The 23,700-nt window shown below is 34.7% G+C and overlaps 1 protein-coding gene across 7 annotated transcripts in view; it reads right to left on the reverse strand.

The window, feature by feature from the left end:
* The window catches only part of CDKL3 (cyclin dependent kinase like 3), an 87,941-nt gene that overhangs the window by 26,717 nt on the left and 37,524 nt on the right, over positions 1-23,700 (reverse strand). Inside the window, exons 4-12 of one of the 7 annotated variants that reach the window (XM_073221602.1) lie at positions 22,906-23,018; positions 21,403-21,542; positions 15,830-15,918; positions 13,817-13,970; positions 13,381-13,709; positions 11,985-12,078; positions 10,807-10,969; positions 9,910-10,007; positions 7,611-7,890 (exon numbers count right to left, since the gene is read on the reverse strand). In XM_073221602.1, coding sequence (XP_073077703.1) covers positions 7,837-7,890; positions 9,910-10,007; positions 10,807-10,969; positions 11,985-12,078; positions 13,381-13,709; positions 13,817-13,970; positions 15,830-15,918; positions 21,403-21,542; positions 22,906-23,018 — 1,234 coding nt within the window. In that variant the 3' untranslated portion in view covers positions 7,611-7,836. Of the gene's footprint in view, positions 1-7,610; positions 7,891-8,962; positions 10,008-10,208; positions 10,361-10,806; positions 10,970-11,984; positions 12,079-13,380; positions 13,710-13,816; positions 13,971-15,829; positions 15,919-21,402; positions 21,543-22,905; positions 23,019-23,700 lie in introns of those variants that run through there. The other 6 variants (XR_012125040.1, XM_073221601.1, XR_012125041.1 and 3 more) reach the window with 6 other exon arrangements.

Consider the following 23,700-nt stretch of genomic DNA (forward strand, 5'->3'; position numbering starts at 1 on the left):
CAGGACTGCTAATTATCCACCACTGGAGATTTGCCCCAGGAGCATGAACCAACAATACATGGTGCTCTGGAGATTAGTGGGGTTGGAAAGCTAAGGCAGGCAGGATACTTGGAGAGAATGAGATTCCAGCCACTTGTGGAGAACAGGTACCCACAACTGGCTGCTCCAGAACAAAAGAAAGGTGGGCACTTTGAAAGACTTCCCAATAGTGAGAGGGCTGCTAAAGGAGCAAGGATTACACAGAGCTTGCTGCTCAGAAGAAAGGACAGATCATCCAGCACACCCAGTCCAGCAAGCTGGGAACTTTCAGGAGCTTCAGGCACTCCATTCCTCTGGTTGGCAACACAGCACCAAGGCTACCCCACTGCAATTCCCAGTCTGCTGCTCCTTCCTCTCAGCAGGCACTGGTTCACAAACCTGCTGCCCCCACTATTGCACCAAGCCAGCCAAAGGGTGACCTTGGCTACAGCAGCTACAGGGGCATAATGCAGAGGCACCGCCTTGCATGCTCAGCCCACTGCCTCAGCAGTGAGGCAGGCACTGCAGCCGGGAAGCAGGAAATAGCTCTTTCATCCTGGCAGGCATCAGCACCTCTCACCTGCAGCCCTGCCATTGCTCCAGGTTCTGGGCAGCTCCAGAGAGTAGAGTTACTGGGTACTAGAGGGTACTGCCTACACAAGATTATTATTTCATAGTAATCATTAGAAATATGAAATGAAAAAATAACCTGGTACAAACAAAAATTCCTCAAACACCAGAAAGAGGGCTAAGTGAAACTGAAATCACCAATCATCTATGATAACGATTTCAAAAGAAAAATCATAGACATGCTCACTGAGCTACAGAAAAACATTCAAGATCTCAGGGATGACATCAAGAAAGAGATAGAAGCATTGAAAAATACAGTATCCAAAATGAAACATACAATGGAGGGATTTAAAAGCAGATTAGATGAGGTAGAGAAGATGGTAAATGAAACAGAAATTAGAGAATACGAATACAAAGAAGCTGAGGCACAGAGAGAAAAAAGGATCTCTAGGAGTGAAAGAATATTGAGAACAGTGTGACAAATCCAAACAGAACTGTAATGGGGTATGTGGTGGGGACTTGATAATGGGGGGAATCTAGTAACCACAGTGATGCTCATGTATATATTAATGATAACAAAATAAAAAATAATAGTAATAATAAAATAAAAAATAAATGAAAGCTCATCTGTACTACTTGTTACCTACATGACATGAGTGAGTCAGTTAACATCCCACTGAGAAAGCACATTGTAAGCTGCATCAGATCTGACGCAGATATACTGGGATGCTATTATGACTTCAAGAAATGCTTTTAGTACACTGGCCCGTGGATTGCCTGCACTCTTGTTAAAAGGTTGAATTGAGTTCCAAAATAAATATTATCATTTCAAATTCTAGACACTCTGGAAATCCCTATATCAATAAATAATCTGTTTTAATGGCCATGCAAAAGAATTTTTAAACAAATATTTCTTGCATTTTATATATACATGATTTTCTCCCTCTTCCTAAGCCACATGTAAAAAAAAAAGGAAAGAAGGAAGAAAGGAAGAATTCGTTTTGGTACAGGACTTTAGCTAAACTTCATGTTTTCCTCTGATAACAGAAAAATTGGGCTGACACCAAGCCTATTATGAAATCCTGGGGCTTCCTGATACTGGCCGACTCACTGAGATACAGCAGGGGAATACTTCACAACTTCGCATTTGGCATTCCATATTCCATATTCCAGGTCTGTCTGGAACTAGATATTTTTTATGGCTAATGATAAATGTTGATATACTGATTGAGATTAAATTATAGATTAATGGTTTTTGACAGTTTTCACAGTTTATGATACCTCACTGGTTACTGTACATACAATAATGATGGATGGGCAAAACAGAAAGGCTATAAATGCAAACATATGTGGAAAAAAAAAAGGGACTTTTACAGATGAAAGTGCTCCTAAGGCTAAATAGCTGTCACCAGAGAAAATAAAACCAAAGTGATGGAAGTAGACCAATTAATTAATAAGCAAATGCACAATTAAGTCAACTGCACACAAAGTCAGTCAAGGCAGAGGAAGACTTCACTGTCTGGCAGGCAGAGCGAGGCTTTCCAGTTTTCTCAGCCCAAATGGGGAGATGTCTGCAGGAGCCAGCTCCAAGAGCTCCTTCCTCCTTGCAGGTGGCCCAGACAGGGTACCGCACACCCTGCCAATTGCACAACCAAATGCCTCAATGCCATATGCCTGCCCCGACTACCCAGACCACCCTGTTAGCCCAGCAGCACCAACATTGCTGCAGGGCAGGCAAATGATGGACTCACCCACACTGATACCAGCAAAGTGCTTCTGCTCTGTTCACAAAGGTCTGGCTGAGGCAAACTGCCATCTGAGGAGGAATGAGATAGACCTCTGCAGGCAGACAGACAGAAAGGCAGCCCTGCCCACAGCCCACCAACAGCAATCAGGGCTCCACCACAAAGGAGAACCAGACACTGGAAAGTAAAGAGTCTGAGCTTCTGGACACCACAGGACGCCTTCTTCATAAAGCATTACTCTCTAGTCCAGGAAGCACAGCGGATCCATCTAATACAAGGAAGAAACACAGGAACCCTAGCAAAATGAGGAGCAAAGGAATATGTTCCAAACGAAACTACAGGGTAAGACATCAGAAAGAGGGTAAATGAAACAGAGATCTCCACTCTTCTTGATAAAGATTTCAGAGTAACAGTCATAAATATGCTCACTGATCTGTGGAAAAGTATTGATGATCTCAGGGAAGACTTCAACAAACAGAAAAGTTGAAAAAGAGCCACTCACAGATAAACACAGTAACTGAAATTAAATATACAAATGGAGGGAATGATTAATAGATTGCACAGGCAGAGGAGCCAACCAATGAGATGGAAATTAGAGAATAGGAAAACACTGAAGCTGAGGAACAGAGAGAAAAAGAATCTCTAGAAATAAAACGATGCTAAGAGAGCTGTGTGACCAATCAAAATGAAACAATATTTGCATAATAGGGATACCACAAGAAGAAGGGAGAGACAAAAGGTTAGAAAGTCTCTTTGAAGAAATGATTGTTGAAAACTTCCCCAATCTGGGAAAGGAGGAAGAAGGATAAAAAAAAAAAGTACTTTTGGATTGTGTTTGAAACAGAGTGATCATCAAGTTAATATAGCCTGTTATATAGTTAGGAAGCTATCCATGAAGCTTATGATAACTGCAAATCTAAAGCCCAAAGCTTATAATAGATACACAAAAAAATTAAAAAAGAGCAATCCAATCCCAACACTAAAGAAACCCCCCAAATGACAAGAAAAGAGTATAAGAGGAAGAAAGGAACAGAGAGGAACTACCAAACAACCAGGAAACGATTAACAGAATATCAGTAAGTACATACCAACCAATAATCACCCTAAATGTAAATAGACTGAACACACCAATCGAAAGACATAGTTACAGAATGGATAAAGACGCATCTATATGTTGCCTACAAGAAACTCATTTCAGACCCAAAGACATACATAGACTGAAAGTGAAGGGATGGAAAAAGATATTTCATGCAAACAATACTGAAAAAAAAAAAGCAGGAGTAGCAATACTTGTATCAGACAAAATTGATTTCAAAACGAAGTAACAAGAGACAAAGAAGGACATTACATAATGATAAAGGGGTCAGTCCAACAAGAGGATATAATCACTACAAATATATATGTACCCAACTTAGGAGCACCCACCCAAAGGGCAGAGGAAAAGATGGTGGAATAGGAAGGCAAGGTGGAAAAGTCCTCCCAAAAACACATAAAAGAAGAAAATGCAGCAAATACTACTAAACCTGAAGATGACCTGAAGACTGCAGAACAGACCCCCTACGCCTGGAGGTGAAGACCACACAGAAAAGGGTGAGGTGGCAGAGCCACGACTGGGCAGAACCCAAGCACCACCACCCTCCTCAACCACACTCCCGCAGCAAGCCTACAGGAGGAAGAGGAACAGAGCAGGGATGGAGTAGGAGCCCAGGAACACTGCACACCTGGCCCCAGAGATCTGCTCTGGGAGCAGGAGCCCACGGTACACTGGGTTCTGGAGATCAGCCGGGCTGGACACCAGGGGCAGGTGGCACACTCTGTGAGGCAGAGACTCCAGCCAGTGTGGAGGGCAGGCACGCTCCACCAGGCCTGAGACCCAAAGCAGAGGTGGCAGTTGGAAAGACTTGCCAGCAGTGGGAGGGGTACCAGAGGGGCAGTGTTGGATGGAGAAAGGGCAAGTCGAGGACACCTCCCCATCCCTTTCTCAGCCCAACAGATCGGGAACTCTCGGAGCCCCAGACTCCATCCCTCTCTCTGGCAACGCAGCCCGAGGGTGCTCCCTGCCCACACTGCCAGAAGCAAGCCCACCTGGCCCAGTGGCAGCATCAGACTCAGCTGCCTAGCAGGCAGAGGGAGACTCTCCCAGCTTCCATGACTCCATTTGAGCCCAGCCAGGCAGGTGCCTGCAGGAGCCAGCACCAGAGCCCCTTCTGCCCCGCGGGTGTCACAGTATCACAAAGAGAAAATTAAATCCAAAATAGAGGAAAGAAATAAAAAAGGTAAGCATAAATCAATAAAATAGGAAACAATATAACCAGTAAAACCCAAAGATGGCTCTTTAAAGGAGTTAGTAAAACTAATAACTCTCTAGTTAGACTTAGCAAGAAAAAAATGAGAAAACACAAATGACCAATACCAGAAATGATAAAAGGGGACATCACCATAGAGTTTACCAACTTTTAAATATATGAGGGATGATGATAATGTTATACCAATAAAATCGGCAACACTGATGGAATGGATAAATTCCTTAACAGAGGCAAATTACCAAAACTAACAAAGAGAAATAGAAAATCTGGATAACTCTACATTTATTAAATAATTTAAGGAAACTGAATCTGTATATTAAAATCTTTCCACAAAGAAAACTCTAGGCCCTGTTGGCCTCATTGGTAAATTCTAACAAACATTGAAGGAGGAAATAAAATCAATCCTACACAAATTCTTCAAGAAAACAAAGGAAGACAGAACACTTCCCAACTCATTTTATGAAGCAATATAACACTGATAACCAAAACCTGACAAGAACAATATAAGGAAAGGAAAGGACTAAAAATTTCTTACTAATGTAGGTGCCAAAATCCGTAATGAAATATTAACCAATCAGATCCAATACCATACATAAAAAGGAGTGAGTGCAGTTTAATCTAGGAATGTTGGGCTGATTTAACATGCACACATCAATTTTATTAACATGTAATTCATATTAACAGAAAAGAAGAAAATCTTAAGAACATCTTAGTTGATGTAGGAAAAACATTTAACAAAATTTAACACCTGTTTGTGGTAAGGACACTCAGCAGCAGAAACAGAATAAACCTTCCTCAATCTAATAAAAGTTATCTACATAAAGTCTACAACTAATATCATACTTAATGGGGAAGGCTGAATGTTTTCCCTCTTTTATAGGAAAAAAAGGCAAGGAAGCCCACTATTACTACTTCTGTTACTATTTACTACTTCTATTCAACATTATGACACACACAAAATAAGGCAAAATGAAGTAATAAAAGACATAAATATTAGAAATAAGAAAAATTGTATCTGCAGATGTTATAACTGCCTACCTAGGAAATCCTCAGGAATATATATATATAAAAAAAAAGGAAGGAAGGATACTGGAAGTAATAAGTAAATTTAGCAAGGTCTCAGAATATAAAATTATTTAGAAAAGTTAACTGTACCTCTGTATACTAGCAACAAACAACTGGAAGATGGTATTAAAAAATACCATTTATAATGGCGTGAAGAAACTAAACACATAGGAATAAATCTAAGGAATGATACACAAGACTACTATAAAATATTACAGAAAGAAATTAAAGATCTAAATAAATGGAGAGTTTATTCCATGCTTGTGGATTTGAAGACTCAGTATTATTAAGATATTCATTCTCCTCAAATTGATGTATAGATTTAATGCAATCCCAACCAAAATCCCAGCAGGAACTTTTGTAGAAATTGAAAAATAGAAAGACAGTCCTTTGATACTGATGTAAGGATCAGCAAATATATAAATGCAATAGGCAATGAGCAGACTTATGCCTCTTGAACCTACCACAGGAACAACTCTTAGTTTTCCTGGAGGAGATTAGTCACTAAAACTAACAGGGAGTCTGAAAGAAAGGTATATTATGTACAATAATCTCAGCTGTTAATTCTAATCTACCATTTAATGAGATGAAAAGAGATTACAATATTGTAATAAAGAAATTATGTTTTCCTTTGTTATGTCTATTTAGTAAATACAAAATCAGGTAGAGTCCTGGTAAAACACCGGATAATCCCATTTTATTGTTTTTTTGAAGAATAGGACAATCAAGAATTTTGGTAATACACCTCTTCTGGTTTGCACATAATTTTATGAAATAGAAAAGGTGTGCACCACATAAAAGTCACTATCATATAGAACTAGGAAACTGGGAGAGTGCTGATAACTATTTAAAAGGATAAAAGTATTTAACATTTGGATATCGTAATTTTCAGATACTTTACAAATATTATAAATGCTTTTACAGGTGACTAATAAAATATAATTTTAACCATACAATGATAATAAACAGTTTTTAAAACAATGTGTCAGATATTTAATTAAGAGCTCACTTCAGGAAGCCTGAGCATTCTAGGAAATAACTGACACTCTAAGGTTATGTGACTAGCAGAGGGCAGAGATCAGTCTAACTACAGTGTCTATCATATGACAGGATGTGTTACCTACTCAGTAATCATGGTAAACAAAGGACAGGCAGAGAGGAGATGGCTTTATAATTCCAAATTAAAGCATCATATCAACAGAATTCTTAGAAGAAAACAGTGAATGGTTTGTTAACAAAGTTTAAATGATGCTAATATAGACAAATGGCTATCTTAATAACAGCTCATGTCACATTTCTATTGTATATAAAATATAAAGAGAAGACTTGCCAATTTGTATTTTTAAGTTTAAGGAAAAGAACACTACCAGAAAAAATTTGTTCCTCTTCAAATATTTCCCCTTACAATGGCTATCTCCACCATAAAATTAGAAACCATGACAATAAGAACGAAGAATAAGAACATAAATATATGCTGCCAAAACCTTGAGTGTATTCATGTTAAATTATATGTAACATATATTCTACATGAATTACTAAATGATGAACAATACTGGTTTTAAGCCCAAAGATTAGTTTCAATGCTTTGCTCAATTTTCATCCTGAACAACCTTCATGATATGTTTAAATGCTGTTCCAGAATATTCAGTGTGGAACCAATTCCATGCTTCATGCTTATCAAGTGCATTTGTTTGCTCAGAAATGTTTGGTGCTCCCAGACATTGAGATCTCACACTATTACACACTTAGAGACTTTCCCTTTTATAATTTTTATGTTCTGAACCCAAACTAAGAATAACCATTTATTAAACATGACTGAGATGATAGATCATCAAATAAAATTATATGACTTAAAGTAAGCTGCAGTTTTATTAGGATGTACCAGCCAGGCAGTTTTTAGAAATTAATGTTCAGATCAAGAAAGCATGAAAAATTTAAAGACTGGTAAATTTAAAAACAAACTTAGGTGATTATACACACAACTACACAGGATTTATGATGTATCTACAGAATTCTCTAGCCGGCATTTTTGTGTATGCAATATTACATACACAAAATATTACATACACATATTTCTTTTTTTAACCATACAATGATTCTGGGATTCCCTGAATTTTCAGCTGCTGCGTTTTCTACTCTATATCTGGCAGGTTTGCCTTCCTTTCAGTTTGTACATTTCCTGTATTCTAAAAAGTAAATAGAAATGGAGCCTTAACTGAGGAAATGGTGAGTCTTTGGCTAAGGAAATAAAGCCACAAATAAGTACTTGTACTTTGCACCTAGGAGTTGTTTTATAAGGTACGGGAAGAGTGTTTGGCAAAGTATTCCTCATTATCATCACGAAACAGAACTGAAGGTGGCTTTTGTATAGATTCTTTTCCCTCTTGCTTACCTCACTCATGAGCAGTAATTTAGAGTTTCTAAGTCATACAGTCTATTCAGTGCATGTGTACACTATTTCAGTAGATCTTTAAGATGCCTGAAAGAATTTAATGTACAACTGAAAAATGCCTGGATTTAATGAAATAATTTAAACACAAGTCAATGGTGGAGCCAAGAATAGAACAAATAAATTGCTATTCCCTATCTTATGTTTTTAAAAACATGCATGTTCTCTAGTTCTCTAAAATAGAAAAGCTATCAACTCAAAGTTTAGGAAATTTTTAAAATTCTGACATTAATTTATTAATAGCATTTGGATTAGCTTTATATGCAATTTCAGTCCCTTGTCACAACTGCATTTGAATGAACAATACAAATAAACTACAACCATCACTGATGACTTATGGTTGTCTCTGCTAACTATAACTGTTTCAAGGTCACTCTTAAAAAGGTCATCTTTTCAGGAGTTCTACACCGTATGAGGAAGAAGGGATTTTTCCCTTCCTATTTACTTAGGTATTTTTTAAATGACAGAACTTTCTTCCTGCATTGGAATGTAATTTTAGTTCCAGGGGCTCTCACAGGACAGTGAGATAAACACATACAGTACATTACTAGTTTACTCAAACTCAAGAGCCCTAACTCACCCAGTCATTCAAAAAATGTACAGTAGTGTGCTGTTCAATATGCTGTGACAATAGTAAGTCACCAAAACTTAGTTTAAAGCCACCTTATTACTGTTTATGATGAACTAAAAGATGACCTTTAATGATCTTCTTGTTCTTAAAAGAAAAGAACACTACCAGAAAAAAAATCTGTTCCTCTTCAAATTCTATTTAGAAAATACAAAATCAGGTAGAGTCCTGGTAATACACCAGATAATCCCATTTTCTTGTTCTACCTAGAAAAAGCTCTCTTTTCTGCAAAGTGGATTGTGGAATTCTTAAAGTTCTAGGCCAAGAGTAAGGCATAAATGTCACTATGAAAATATTATCTAACAGTGTCAGATAATTTTTTTATCTGAATGCTATACAGATTGAATAGACATAGATGAAATGCCTCCTTATATATTCAGATCAGAGTTTCTCTATTTGTCAAATTTCTTCAAATTTCCTTGATTGGTATGTATTAATTTTATTACTAATAAAAATGTAATCAATTTTATTAAAAAATATAAGAAACTGAGATAGCAAGGTTGATGCCCTCACAAGTGTTCAGAGTAGAAGGCCATCTCTCTGATTTAATTCAGTGGGTGCTCAGCCCAATTCCCTTCCCTTAAAAGAGTACCTTTAGACAGTATTTATTCAGATGTTGAGGGTTTCAATATTTCCAAATAAAATTCAAGACTCTCTGGTGGGGAGAGGCTGGGACATTTCAATAAGCTTATCTGACAGCTAGCTGAGAGCAAATATTTGTGAAAATAGACAATAGGTGGACAGAAGAGATGGAGGAATAAATTGGAGAGAAAACAGTAAGCATGAGGCTAAAGATAAATAAATATGTGGCCAGTATAACCATATGTTTGAATCATTATTCATTTCTTCTCTCATGGTTTACTTACCCAATATTAGATAACACACATAACACACATACATAATCACTCAACATTCAAATGAGGACTGTATTCACTACCCCAAAAATAACTTTAAAAAACTTAGCAATCGGGTCTTCTAGGAAAACATATATCTGTTTCTTGATTTCAAAGATTACAGAATTTTGAATTTTTATATAACTTTCCAGTAGCAATAACTAAATTTACATACCTAATCAAGGGTTCTAAACAGCATTCCTTAGTAAAAGCTATAAACAAAAAAAAGTTTTACCTCTTGTTTTTCTTGATTTTGATCCACATTAAGTAAATTTGGTATTTTAGGTAAATCTGCTTTCTTTGATTCCCTCTTCAGCACTTTTCTCTGTTTAACTTTTGCAAGAATATATAGAATGACAATTTGTTGTTCATACCTTGAAATTTTACTTTCCTTTTCAAGAGTTTCAAATGGGAATTCTGATATCCACTAAAGTCAGTTTCTCAGTTTATTATAAAGGAACTGAACAAATCATGAGTTGTCCTAATAAGATGCTGCCAGTCACAAATTGTTTTATAACTTTACAAATAGCTTACCAGGTATTAAAAGAAGATACTTATTTTAAAATTCTGAGTGTAAACTGCTAAGTGGATCAGATAATTCTCCTGAGCTGTACAAGTACTATATTCTTGCTATTACATTAACTTTTCAGAAGGTGTCACTGTTCTTCAAAGAAACAACAGTTACTCTGCAAAAAGAAAAGTTTCATTTTACGAATTCGGTACATGAGTTTATTTAATCTTAATCACTAAATCCTTGGATGCCTGGAGCACATATATCATTCCTACTACTATATGGGCAAATAATCATGGAGAAACATAGGAAACTGATTCACTCCAGGTCATAGACTGAACCAAAACCATTCCTCAAGTACTGCTCTACCATTTCAATATTGAGCTAATGAAAAATTTACCTTTAAGGTTTTCTTAATCCCTCTTTAAAATTATCTCCTTTAAATCTGACCCCTTATTTAACTATAGCAAAATCAAAATTCTCACCAGCTGAAAATATTTTCATAGCAAATTACTATTTTTTACCTAAATCACATTATAAAATGTAAGTTTTATTACCAAAAAAAGGGTCTTGTAAAAGATAACCTCTAGATATTTGTAAAGCTATATAACAAATAAATACCTTCCATTCCTTTCACCTCCTTTGACTGTACTGTGAAAGGCAGTTCTGGGAAATGGAATTCCTTCCTGTCAGATCTGGAAAAATTCATCTTCCTTTTGTTTCCATTTGCCATTTGGTCACTTTGACCTGTTCGCTCATTAAATACACTCTTCTCCATTTGGCTCTGAACAAACAAATAAACAAGAGTTAATTTAAAGAATGGTGTGTAACTATTTATTGATTGATAAGCCTAGAATTGCTAGCCATTTGTTTAAGATAGGCATTGTTATACCTATATTTGCAAGGTTGTTTTAATAATTAAGAAGTATAATAGAATATCATTAAATATATAAACAGATCAAACTCCAATAAAAGTTTCATAAAGTGAACTTTTTTTCAGCATATTGAATATTCTGAGAATAATAGTCTTGATCATGAGAACCACAATCTTAACTTTTAATTATCAATCCTATTCACTGCACTTTGACTTTGGACAAATTGCTTCAGTTCATCTTATAAATAATTTATCTTTCTGTTTACAAAATGATGTGCTCTGGACACTAGGAAAACCTAAAGGAAAAAATTCCTTGTGAACACAGCATGCTGAAAAACTTTTGTTATCTGTTTTGGCTCATTGGACAACAGATGATAAAAATTTTCCCAAGGTTAATGATCACTCCTCCACAATGTAGTATATTAAGCATCCTACTGTGTGGATATATCCTAAGGCACACAACCAGTTACATGCTCAGACATATTTGTGTTCTCTTCAATATTTTATTATTATAAATAATAGTGCTTCAATTTTGAATAAGCGACTTTTCTACGTAAAAAGATGAGGGAATGAAATATACTGATTTTTTCCCTAGTGAAAAGTAAGATATGTCTCTTTGTCAATTCCTTCCAAACTGTAAAGATGTTCAAAGTACTTTGTAGAAGTGAAAAACCAAAATGTCTTGTGACTTTTAAAGGTGAAAATCGAAACTTTTTTTGTCCAACTCACACATTAAATACACTAAATTAAGTTACAAGAAATTAAAGTTAGAAAGCACATAGGAAATGATGGCCTCTTTTCATCTCAGACAAAAAAAGGGAAATTAAAAGCCCATTAAAAAATATATATTAGTACAAAAGCAAAGTACAAGGAAGGGGATAATGTTGAAAGAGGCTTTATTTTAATAACTAGTTTCTTGCCTTACTTGAGTGGGATCTGTATCCTCTTGCCTGCTATTAGACATAACTTGTCCAATAGATTGTGAAGAAGTACGTCTCTTTTTTGCTCTTTCAGTTAACCTATTATTTTAAAATGAATGCAAAGTTAGTAGAACTTCCCAGAAGTGCTTCTGCTTTAGCTTCAATAATGAATAAGCTTTACCGTGGAAGTCTACTATCTGAACACTGAGTGCTAAAATGCAATTGTCAGTCCTTAAGTGTCAATTACTCTAAGTAGAGAAGTGAAAACAGCGGAGCATAACTCACTCATGGTTAACATCAGTGTAAAAGCCATGCTGTGCAGTTACTCCAGCTGGTCTACTTGGTCCCTTTTATCTGTTGTGAACCTGGATCTCTTAAATACTAAGCTTTTGCATTTCTGAACTTGCTGTCCAAGGCGGATTTACAACCATGATTATTGCAACTATGGTTTTAGGAACGTAGGAACATTTCAAAGACAACTGGGCTCTTGCTATCTGAAGACCGCTATACCTTTTGAATTCTTGTTCACCTCTGCGGACCTCCAAGCTTCAGAACTTATAGCCCAACCAGTCTGCTAACATTGACTTGGGATACTGAATCATCTCCTTTCCTTCCTCACCTAGATTCATATAGTTTCCCTATATTTAGTACTGGCCCTGATGGCCTTGTTAGACCTTTGCTCTCCATCACTGTTCTGGATGAACTAGACTTATGGAACCAGCCTCTCAATCTGTATCAGTAGCAAAGTCTAAAACTGACCTAATATGTTGTTTTCCTCACAAAGTATTTTAACTTGAAAGGCTGATTATAAAAGATTATTTTCAGCTATCCTTTCTCTGTTCCTAGAATTTGCCGTGATACAGAAATAAAGCTTACTGTTATACCAAAGCGCGTCAATACCAGAACTTAGATCATATCACCCTTTTTTCTTCAAGCGGGAAGAAATTTTTCTGAAGGCCTTTTTAAAATATGAGGTTTTTCTAAAAGGCATTAGTAAAAACTGAATAACTATACAGCCAAGGAAGGTTAATTTCTTCTTTAAAATTCATAAGCATAATGACTCTATAACATCTTACTATGCGGATAGACAGTGACTGCAATAGAGGGGCTGAGGACTTGATAATATGGGTGAATGTTGAAATTACTGTGTTATGTGAAGCCATCATAAGATTGTATATCAATGATACTTTAATAAAAAGTATATATATAACACCAAAAAAATTCATAAGCAGCACTCAGTAATTACTATTATGATTATAATTTCAATAAATCTTCAAATCCAGTTTATATACAGACACCATGAGCGTAATTCTCTGAAATGTTACTATACAGGAATTACTATACAGGAACATTGTATTATTTAAGTCCATTTCCATCTGTCTCTTTTCTATTGCAACTCACCTTGAATTGGGGTGGAAGAGATTTGAATTGGGATTTGAAGCCATCGAATTACTGCTAGTCAGTTTAATGGGTGGCATCATTGTACTACCTCTAGCACGTGGATCATCTTTCATGCCATTAGAATCAGTGCTGGCATTGACAGAATTTGGGGGTTCATTGATTGTAGGTTTCATATCTTGAGATATAGTATGAGCATTTTCAGTTTTATCCTGTCGACAATGTGCACCTTCACAGTCTATCTTTTTTGGTTCTACAACATCTCCTTTTCCCCCTTTGACCTTAATAACTCTGACTTTGATCTTCTTGGGCTTTTTCTCTTTTCCCATTTCCTGGAACACATACACCCAAAAATATGAGTCAGGAAAACAGTTATTTTTATCATTAGAGTGCTAACTATAATACAGTTATACTAGCGAGAAAGAAAACCAGTTTTTACCTTTCCCAGAACTGATGTACTTAGGACTGTATTGGTATAAATTGTTTTTCTTTCACCTTTCATAAGTTCATTTTCTTTAGAATTCTCTTTTGGCTTTACAAATGAATTGACCTTTGCTTCTTGTAGTAATTTAGCCCTTAGTTCTGGTAAGAATCTGACAAAACAAGCAATATCAACCAACTATCTTTCTATTTATGTAGATAATCTTTAATTGAACATTTAATCAACTAATTTACATTTCAGCTATAGCATAAATAAGTCATCACTAATGCATGCCAAGAGATGGTACAATACTTAATATTAATTGCTTTCTGGTAAAGATACATCTTTCAAAAATTTTACCATTGGAATTTACTATATAAAATTTTTTTAAATAGTTCTATATGAATTAGATTACTCTTGTAATGCCAACTTTACTCAATAAAAATATTGCTTTTAATTTTGATAAATATACTATTTTTTCCAAAGAAGACTCAGGCCACTTTGTTCTTTCTGTGGTTCATTAATAACTTAAAAGATTAACTAGCTTCTGAAATCCTACTCTAGAGAAATATTTTCAGTACAAAAATGTAACAAAGTATATTAATATTGAAGGGAAGTTGTTCTAGTTTCAGTTTGACTTTCTATTTTTTTTAAATTTATTTTTGAATAGGAAATCCACTGACATGGCTAAAAAATCAAAAAGCTACACTGAGAGTTCCCCTTCCTGTCTCTGTCCCTGGTTACACAGTTCTATCCTCAAAGCAGCCATTGCTATCAGTTTGGGATATTTTAAAATACCAGTCCATGAATGAATTCCTACCTAGTTCAGCCCAGTGTTGCCAGTGCCAGGGCACATGTCTAGTAAAAGGTAGTGTGAGAAGAGGGAAGAAAATGGCCAGCGAGATTAGTTTGGCTCAGTGAGAAAATGTCACCCTCTGTCAAAACTCCCTTGCATTGCAAGTCTGCAAAAAGAAAAGTCCTCTTATCAAAGGAAGAGATCTTCCCCAAACATTTTCTGAGGGCTTGATAATTGGAATTCAAGAACTTTCACCTCATAATAGTAAAATCCTAGTACCTAAATGCCCAAGGGAAATCAATTAAGCCTGCATAGAACTGATACAAAGTAACTATTTTATTCAATAACTGGCACTTTTTATCAATGGCTCTTTCAATATATATTCTTCTCATTTTTTGTTGTAGATTAAAATTCTTGAAATACCTGAAGTTCTAGTTACTACCAAGGATGATTTTTTTCTTAGCCTTATTAAAATTTTTGTCTATCTTCAATGGCAGTTCTTGGACTTTTCCATGCCTGACCTTAATTCCATCACATTTTCAATTGTCATTCATGTTTCTGACCTCACAGTCAAAGGCCAACTGAATGATTTTGCGGTTAATGAGAAAATTTCCTGTTTCTTTCAAAGCCCAAATAGAAAACAGTGGAGTTTTTTTAAACATCTTTTATTTATGAATCCTTATTGTGATTACATATTACATATACCGTGTGGGACACAAAAGGTCCGCAAGAGGCATGGTCCCTCTCTTTAGGCAACTTCCAATTGGTAGAGAAAATAAAACATCAGGTACTGCAACAGAGAAAAAGTAAAGCAGAGAAAAAAATCATTTGGTAAATGAATGCTAATTATATAGATCAGAGATGCTATCCGAAGAGGAAAAACCAGAGCATTATGAGATAGATATCCAAATGGCAATCAAGCTAAGAAGTACTGATTGCTCAGTTAATGTTACCTCTCGCCTATCATGACCATTGAAAATATCTATAAAGCACTTAGCACATTGCCTAGAACATAGTAACTATGTAATGAATGTTAAATGCAATTATTTTTATTATTAGAATTTTCATTATGACACCTCTAAGTCTACAATATACCTAGTCAATACAGAAACTCAGTAAGTTTCTGCTAAATTGAATTTTTCTATTGTGTAATGTTAACCTATGACCAATCTGCATGCTAGTAACATTTCCTAATACAAACCCTAAAAAAGTCCACACTCACTCAAAATGCTTACTTTTCAATAAATCCATCTCTAGTAAAGTACTCATGGTGCAAAAGATCAGTAGACGATATCCTCTCAGTAGGTTCAATTTGTAAACAAGCCTAGAAAATGAAAAAAAATTCTAATGTTAAGTAAGCTCTTAACAGGGAGCCATAAAGTAAAAATTAAATTTATTTGACAAATGTAGAAGTAATATAATCTGAGCTAAAAGGATTCTTGAAAAGATGGAATTTCTGGCAGTAAGTCCTGACCATTTATTTCCCTAAGAAATTAGTATACGTAAAACATTATTACAGGTTAAATGTCCTATAATTCTAGCCAAAACGGAAGTCAGTATGTTTCTGCTGGAATTAGCAGAAATTACCTCATTTTGATCCTCTTATCAGCCTTACAAAGTGGAAAGTTCATGAATTATCATTTCCATTTTACTGAGAGAGAAGAATGATTAGCAATTTACTCAGCTAGAATTTTAAGTCTTTTGTCTGATTTCTAAACCAGTGCTTTATGGCATAATACTATTTCACAAATATTTAAGTCCCTAAACCTTTCAATAATACATTACGCGAACAGCTCTTTTCTGTTCCCCTACCTTCTGTTTAGTAGAGAAACAACAACAGCCCACAAAACAAAACAAATGTTGGAAGGAGGCGTTTTGGATGACTTGTGCATGATAAATATATATACAATAACTGATTATAAAGAGAATACATTTCTTTAATGAAAATATTAAAGATAGAACTTAAATAAAAGCCATCTGTTTTATAATTTTCATTCTTCCTCTAAAAGGCAAAACATAAGAATAATAGTTGACTTTCATGGATGCTCACAGTGTGTCACACAACACTGTCTATAGCCTTTTCCTGTTACCTGCTCCCAACACCACCCGACAAGTAGGTATTATTATTATTATCCTCATCATACAGATGAGGAGACCAAGGCCCAAGAGAGATCAAGTAATTTGTCTAAGATCTCACAAATAGAAGAGCTGGAATTAAAATCCAGACAATCCAAGGTAATTACATATAATATTGTACTTTATTTCAAAATGTATATGTTTAAATGGATTCACAGGAAAAGCTATAGAGATCTGCTATACAACAGTATGAATATAGTTAACGAACTATACTGCACATTTTAAGACTTGGTAAGAGGGTAATTTTATGTTATGTGATATTTTGCCACAATTTAAAAAATGTAGTCACAAGTGAAATTCAGTCTATTATCTACTTTATGATGTGGGAATACCCAGATCCTTAAGGCCAACATAACTAAAACATGTGCTTATTTTAGAACATGATAATAATCCATCAACAAAACTTAAGAAAAGTGCTAAAAAGTCTGCCCCAGTCATAGTCTATTAGAAACAGACAATTTAGTCCTTCTGTGAATAATAAAATTCAAAAATTTAAATATATGCTCTAGTTTGGAAACTGTAAAATATGATACTTTAGAAACATATCGGAAGTTTCTTTAAAAATTAGACATATTAAAATATGTGGTATTTTTAAACCCACCATTCCATTTGTAAGCATTTACCTGAGAAATAAAAATACACATCTACACAAAGACTTATACATGAATGTTGATACTAATATTATTTGTAATAGCCAAAAACAGGGAACAACATAAAACAGTGTAAAAACAAAAAATTGTGATGGAATTTTTGTTCAATGGACAAAATGTTTTGTACAATGGAATACTACTCAATAATAAAATGGGAAAAATTACTGATACACATAAAAACATGAAGGAAGCTCTAAACCATAATGCTGAACTAAAAAAGTCAGACATAAGAGAGTACATACTATGTGATTCCACTTATAGACTATTCTAGAAAATGTAAACTAACCTAGTAATGAAGGCAAATCAGTGGTTGTCTGAGGACAAGAATGGAGGGGAAGACAGATTGCAAAAGCACATGAGGACATTTTGTGGGGTGATGAAAATGTTGGTATCTTGATTGTGGTGGTGGAGGTTTCATAAGTATATACATCTATCAAAACTCATCAAATTGCATAAGCATGCGTGATTTACTATACATAAATTATACCAAGTTTAGAAAATTTAAATGTTGGAAAAAAATACATGTTCTACCCCAGAGATTAAGATGTATTTCAATAATCAATCAAAAGTACTTACACTAGAATAAAGAGAGAAATCAATGAAATAGAAACAGACTGAAGCATGTATAAGCATTTTGTCTATGATAAATATGGCATTCCAAATCAGTGGAATATTTACATTGAAAAAAGTATTCACAACATATATGACAAAAGGCTAATTTTATAAATCAGTGTGCAAATAGATATTCTAGTTGACAAATTGGTTAAGGATTCTTAAAATAAGAATAAAAATGACCAATCAATATCAGTAAAATATTCAACCTTTTCTGTAATGGTATAAGTGCAATTAAGAAAAGATAATATTTATAGCTTTGTAAATTGACAAATACTTTTTAAATTATAATACTCAACGCTAGATTGAGAGTGGGGATTTATACTAAATGCAACTTACAAGTACTTAAGTATAAGTCAGTGGAACCTTTCTGGAGGAAAAAATAGCAAAATATATTAAACATTCTAAAAAGTATAAACCCTTTGGCCCACTAATCACACTTCTAGGAAATTATCCTAAGCAAATAATAAAGCAAGTTCATAAAGACATATATAAAAGACATTCACTGTAGCTTCTTTGCCAATAGTGAAGGGAAAAACGTGAAAACAAATGTCCAAAATTGCAAGACCAATTAAATAAACTATAGTATAGTCATACAATGAAATACTACACAATTGAAAATTATGTAGTTCCATATTTATTGACACAATAGTAATGTTATACTGCTAAGTGAAAACAAATATATTACGTAACAGTGTGTAAAGTATGACACCTTTAAAAAAGCATACACTTCTATGAATATATTTGGTTGGGAAAAGTCTAGAAGTATATAAATTAAAATGTTAATAGTAATTTTTTCTGTATTTTGGGAGTTGGAAAAATCTTAACTTCTCCTTTTTGCTTATCATGTATTTTCCACTTTTTCTATAGTCACTTTGAATTCTTTGTATAATTAAAATAAATTAAACTCAAAACATAGTAAACAAATCTGATTCCTAATAAACTCTAGTTTTCTCTAGGTAGCAGTGAAATAATATTTTCCTTCAAGAATAGTATTTGGATGTTACATATCAGCCCAAAGCAATATACAGATTCGATGCAATTCCTATCAAATTACCAACAGCATTCTTCAACGAACTAAAACAAATAGTTCTAAAATTCATATGGAACCACCAAAGACCCTGAATAGCCAAAGCAATCCTGAGAAGGAAGAATAAAGTGGGGGGGATCTCGCTCCCCAACTTCAAGCTCTACTACAAAGCCACAGTAATCAAGACAATTTGGTACTGGCACAAGAACAGAGCCATAGACCAGTGGAACAGAATAGAGACTCCAAACATTAACCCAAACATATATGGCCAATTAATATACAATAAAGGAGCCATGGACACAGAATGGGGAAATGACAGTCTCTTCAACAGATGGTGCTGGCAAAACTGGACAGCTACATGTAAGAGAATGAAACTGGATCACTGTCTAACCCCATACAAAAAAGTAAACTCCAAATGGATCAAAGATCTGAATGTAAGTCATAAAACCATAAAACTCTTAGAAAAAAACATAGCCAAAAATCTCTTGGACATAAACATGAGCGACTTCTTCATGAACATATCTCCCTGGGCAAGGGAAACAAAATCAAAAATGAACAAGTGGGACTATATCAAACTGAAAAGCTTCTGTACAGCAAAGGACACCATCAATAGAACAAAAAGTTATCCTACAGTATGGGAGAATATATTCATAAATGACAGATCCAATAAAGGGCTGACATCCAAAATATATAAAGAGTTCATGTACCTCAACAAACAAAAAGCAAATAATCCAATTAAAAAGTGGGCAGAGGAGCTGAACAGACAGTTCTCCAAAAAAGAAATTCAAATGGCCAACAGACACATGAAAAGATGCTCCACATTGCTAATCATCAGAGAAATGCAAATTAAAACCACAATGAGATATCACCTCACACCAGTAAGGATGGCCAACATCCAAAAGACAAACAACAACAAATGTTGGCGAGGCTGTGGAGAAAGGGGAACACTCCTACACTGCTGGTGGGAATGTAAATTAGTTCAACCATTGTGGAAAGCAGTATGGAGATTCCTCAAAATGCTCAAAATAGAAATACCATTTGACCCAGGAATTCCACTTCTAGGAATTTACCCTAAGAATGCAGCAGCCCAGATTGAAAAAGACAGATGCACCCCTATGTTTATTGCAGCACTATTTACAATAGCCAAGAAATAGAAGCAACCTAAATGTCCATCAGCAGATGAATGGATAAAGAAGATGTGGTACATATACACAATGGAATATTATTCAGCCATAAGAAAACAAATCCTACCATTTGCAACAACATGGATGGACCTAGAGGGTATTATGCTCAGTGAAATAAGCCAGGCAGAGAAAGACAACTACCAAATGATTTCACTCATATGTGGAGTATAAGAACAAAGAAAAACTGAAGGAACAAAACAGCAGCACAATCACAGAACCCAAAAACGGACTAACACTTACCAAAGGGAAATGGATGTTACATATCATATATTTAGCCTTATCTAAGTAACAGTAACAACAACAATTAACATTTACATTTTTTGACATCTTATTCAAGGCCTGTGTTCAGAACATTTCTACCATTACCTCATTTAATCCTCTAGCCTCAGAAGATATATCCTGGGAATGTTGTTTTATAGCCCAGTAAACTGAGGCATAGAGACTGAGTTGTCCAAGGTTACAGAACTAATTAGTGATAAACTGGGTTTTAGTCTATGTGTTCCAGAGCCCTTCCTTATAAACACTACACTTGCTTTGAAATTTAGGTAACCACTTGTTTTAAGTGCTCAACATTAGAAGTAAGATATCTTAGTTGACATGGGAAAGTGACTGACTGGATAAAGAAAATAAATAGAAGCAGAATTATTTTTCACAGTAAACTCTCTTACTTTTTGATTGTGTACTAAGTATGTTGATACATTTATTAACTAGTTTAAAATGAAATTTAAATTTTAAAATAATTAAAAAGCACTATATAATGTTTTTGTTTTCTCCAATTCAAGGTGAATTTTGACACTGGTGTGTCTTCAAACAACATGCAGCTGCCAATACCTTGTAGATATCTTAGGATACCACTGCACAAGGAACATATCCCTAACTTGGGGAGACTAGCTGTTAGAAGGAGGTGATAAAACATGGTAAGTCCTTATAATTTTTCCAGTTATCCCTAATTATCATTAAAATTGGGATAAACTAAGATAATGGACTGGATTATCCTAGGGGGCTTTTAGTTCTAACATCTATGAATTTTAATTTTTCTGAATCAAAGACATAAAGACAGAGAAATATAGTTAGTAACTTTTAACAGATGGCATTACTTTATGAATCCTTTTCAAATTTCATTAAGGTAACATCCTAAAACCATATTACAATTTATGCAAATCTTCCAGAAGCAAGTTCTTAATTTCTTAACATACATGAACTATATCTGCCAATAATCCGTTTAGCTGTGGGTATTTTTTTCTTGCATTTTTGGGGTGCTGAACTTGAGGAAGAACCACCCCAGCAAAAATGGGACTCTTGGAAAAGATATTCTGCAAATGAGGTGTCAAATTGCCTGAAAAGAAAAGAAATGTGTACATAAGAAAACAGGAAAATTAGTCTACAATCAGAATAATCAAATTGCTATGTGGTGTGCATTAAATTACTAATAAGGAAGAATAACAATTATGTTCCCTTAATTTATTAAAGTTTAACAAGGAAGTATTTGAGTATAGTATAAAAAATTGAAGTTTTCCCAGTAATCTGTTGAGAGCACATAGGCAGTAGAGAATGTAAAACCACCAGGTTGATTTTCGTTCCCCAAAATATAAGACATAATATGTAATGCTAGCAGGAAAAGCACATTCAAACTTTTACATGTTTCCACATGAGTAGCTAAATGGTTTAATTAGCAAGTACTCATCAGCAAAACCTTATTTGGAACAGCTAAAATATCTATACTATTTAGAAACAGAAATATTGCAAAGAAGAAACAGGCTATAGAGTAGTAGCAGAATGATAGAACTATAAATAGGAGTGGAGAGAGCTGTTCTAGCACGTTTTGCTTAACTAGTTGTGTGACCTTAGACAAATCTCTTCCCTTTCTGTATCTCAGTTTCTTCTTGTGTAAAATGGCAGAACTAATCCCATCATCTCTAAGGTTCCTTCTAACATTAATCTCATAACCACACCTTCAAAGATGACACAAAAAAATGCTTAAAGGATACTTTAAGGCTCTGATTTATATCTTTAATTAATATTTATCCAGATTTTATGATTTTCATATATACCTTTTATCTATACCTTACTCATGCTACTGTAAATACATGTTTATTATAGATTCCCCACCACAAAAGAGCTACTTGAGCTCCTCATCCAGAAATAATTAAAAAAGAAATCACTGAAACTCTGTGAACAAGACTAACCGTCAAAATGTTGGTATAGTCAAAGCAGATCATCAAATAATTCAGGTGTCATCAAATACACTTTTCCTAAGTTACTTAGCTATCTGGTTATCTACTACAGTTAACAAAGTTTCTCAGACAATAATTGATTTTCTACTTCCAAATGCTTTAAAAAAGCATCTAAATCAACTCTATTGCTTAAAAGTTCTCTTTGAGAGATACAAATATTTGTAGAAGCCAAAATTTTAAAACATCTTTCAGACAAATTGAAGTAGGTCCCTATTGTACTGTTTTTCTTAGTATCAAACATCAACATATGGCTGAGCTATTTGCATGATGGCAATGAAAATATAATTTGCAAAAACAGATAATTTTCTACCGTCTTTATCAGGCCAAGGCATCCATCTGTTGCCATCTATCAAAACAATATGCTTCCCTGTTCTTATAAAGAAAAAACTAAATTTGAAAATCAAGCTGAATTGATCAGCCAATATTTATTCTAGGCATTTAACAGTATATTTTACTAATACCTACCTACTTTTAAAATGATTTTATGAAGTAAATCCAAATCAGAGCTGCCAGGAAGATAGGGATTTCCAGTGGCCATCTCAATTATCATACAGCCCAAAGCCCATATATCTACAGGTCTGAAACAGACAAGAATAAATCACTTCTTCATGGAGAAATATATAAAATACATTATCTAAAAAAACTTTTAAAATGAAGTTAAGGCCAAAGAAAAAAAATACTTAAGTGATATCATTTATAAATTTTCACTGTAATATCATATGCCAACTTTAGGACATATATTAAATATTATCACATTTTATTAATAATATTAAATAGCTTATATTTAATTTTGTTATCATTAATCTACAATTACATGAAGAACATTATGTTTACCAGGCTCCCCCCTTCACCAAGTCCCCCCCACAATCCCTATTACAGTCACTCTCCATCAGCATAGTAAGATGCTGTGGAATCACTACTTGTTTTCTCTGTGTTGTACAGCTCTCCCCATGCCCCCACCCCACATTATACATGCTAATTGTAATGCCCCCTTTCTTTTCCCCTGCCCTTATCCCTCCCTTCCCACCCAACCTCCCTAGTCCCTTTCCCTTTGGTAACTGTTAGTCCATTATCGGGTTCTGTGATTGTGCTGCTGTTTTGTTCCTTCAGTTTTTCTTTGTTCTTATACTCCACATATGAGTGACATCATTTGGTACTTGTCTTTCTCCGCCTGGCTTATTTCACTGAGCATAATACCCTCTAGGTCCATCCATGTTGTTGCAAATGGTAGGATTTGTTTTCTTCTTAAGGATGAATAAT

The sequence above is a fragment of the Manis javanica genome, chromosome 14, assembly GCF_040802235.1.
Source record: "Manis javanica isolate MJ-LG chromosome 14, MJ_LKY, whole genome shotgun sequence".
Taxonomy (NCBI): Eukaryota; Metazoa; Chordata; class Mammalia; order Pholidota; family Manidae; genus Manis; species Manis javanica.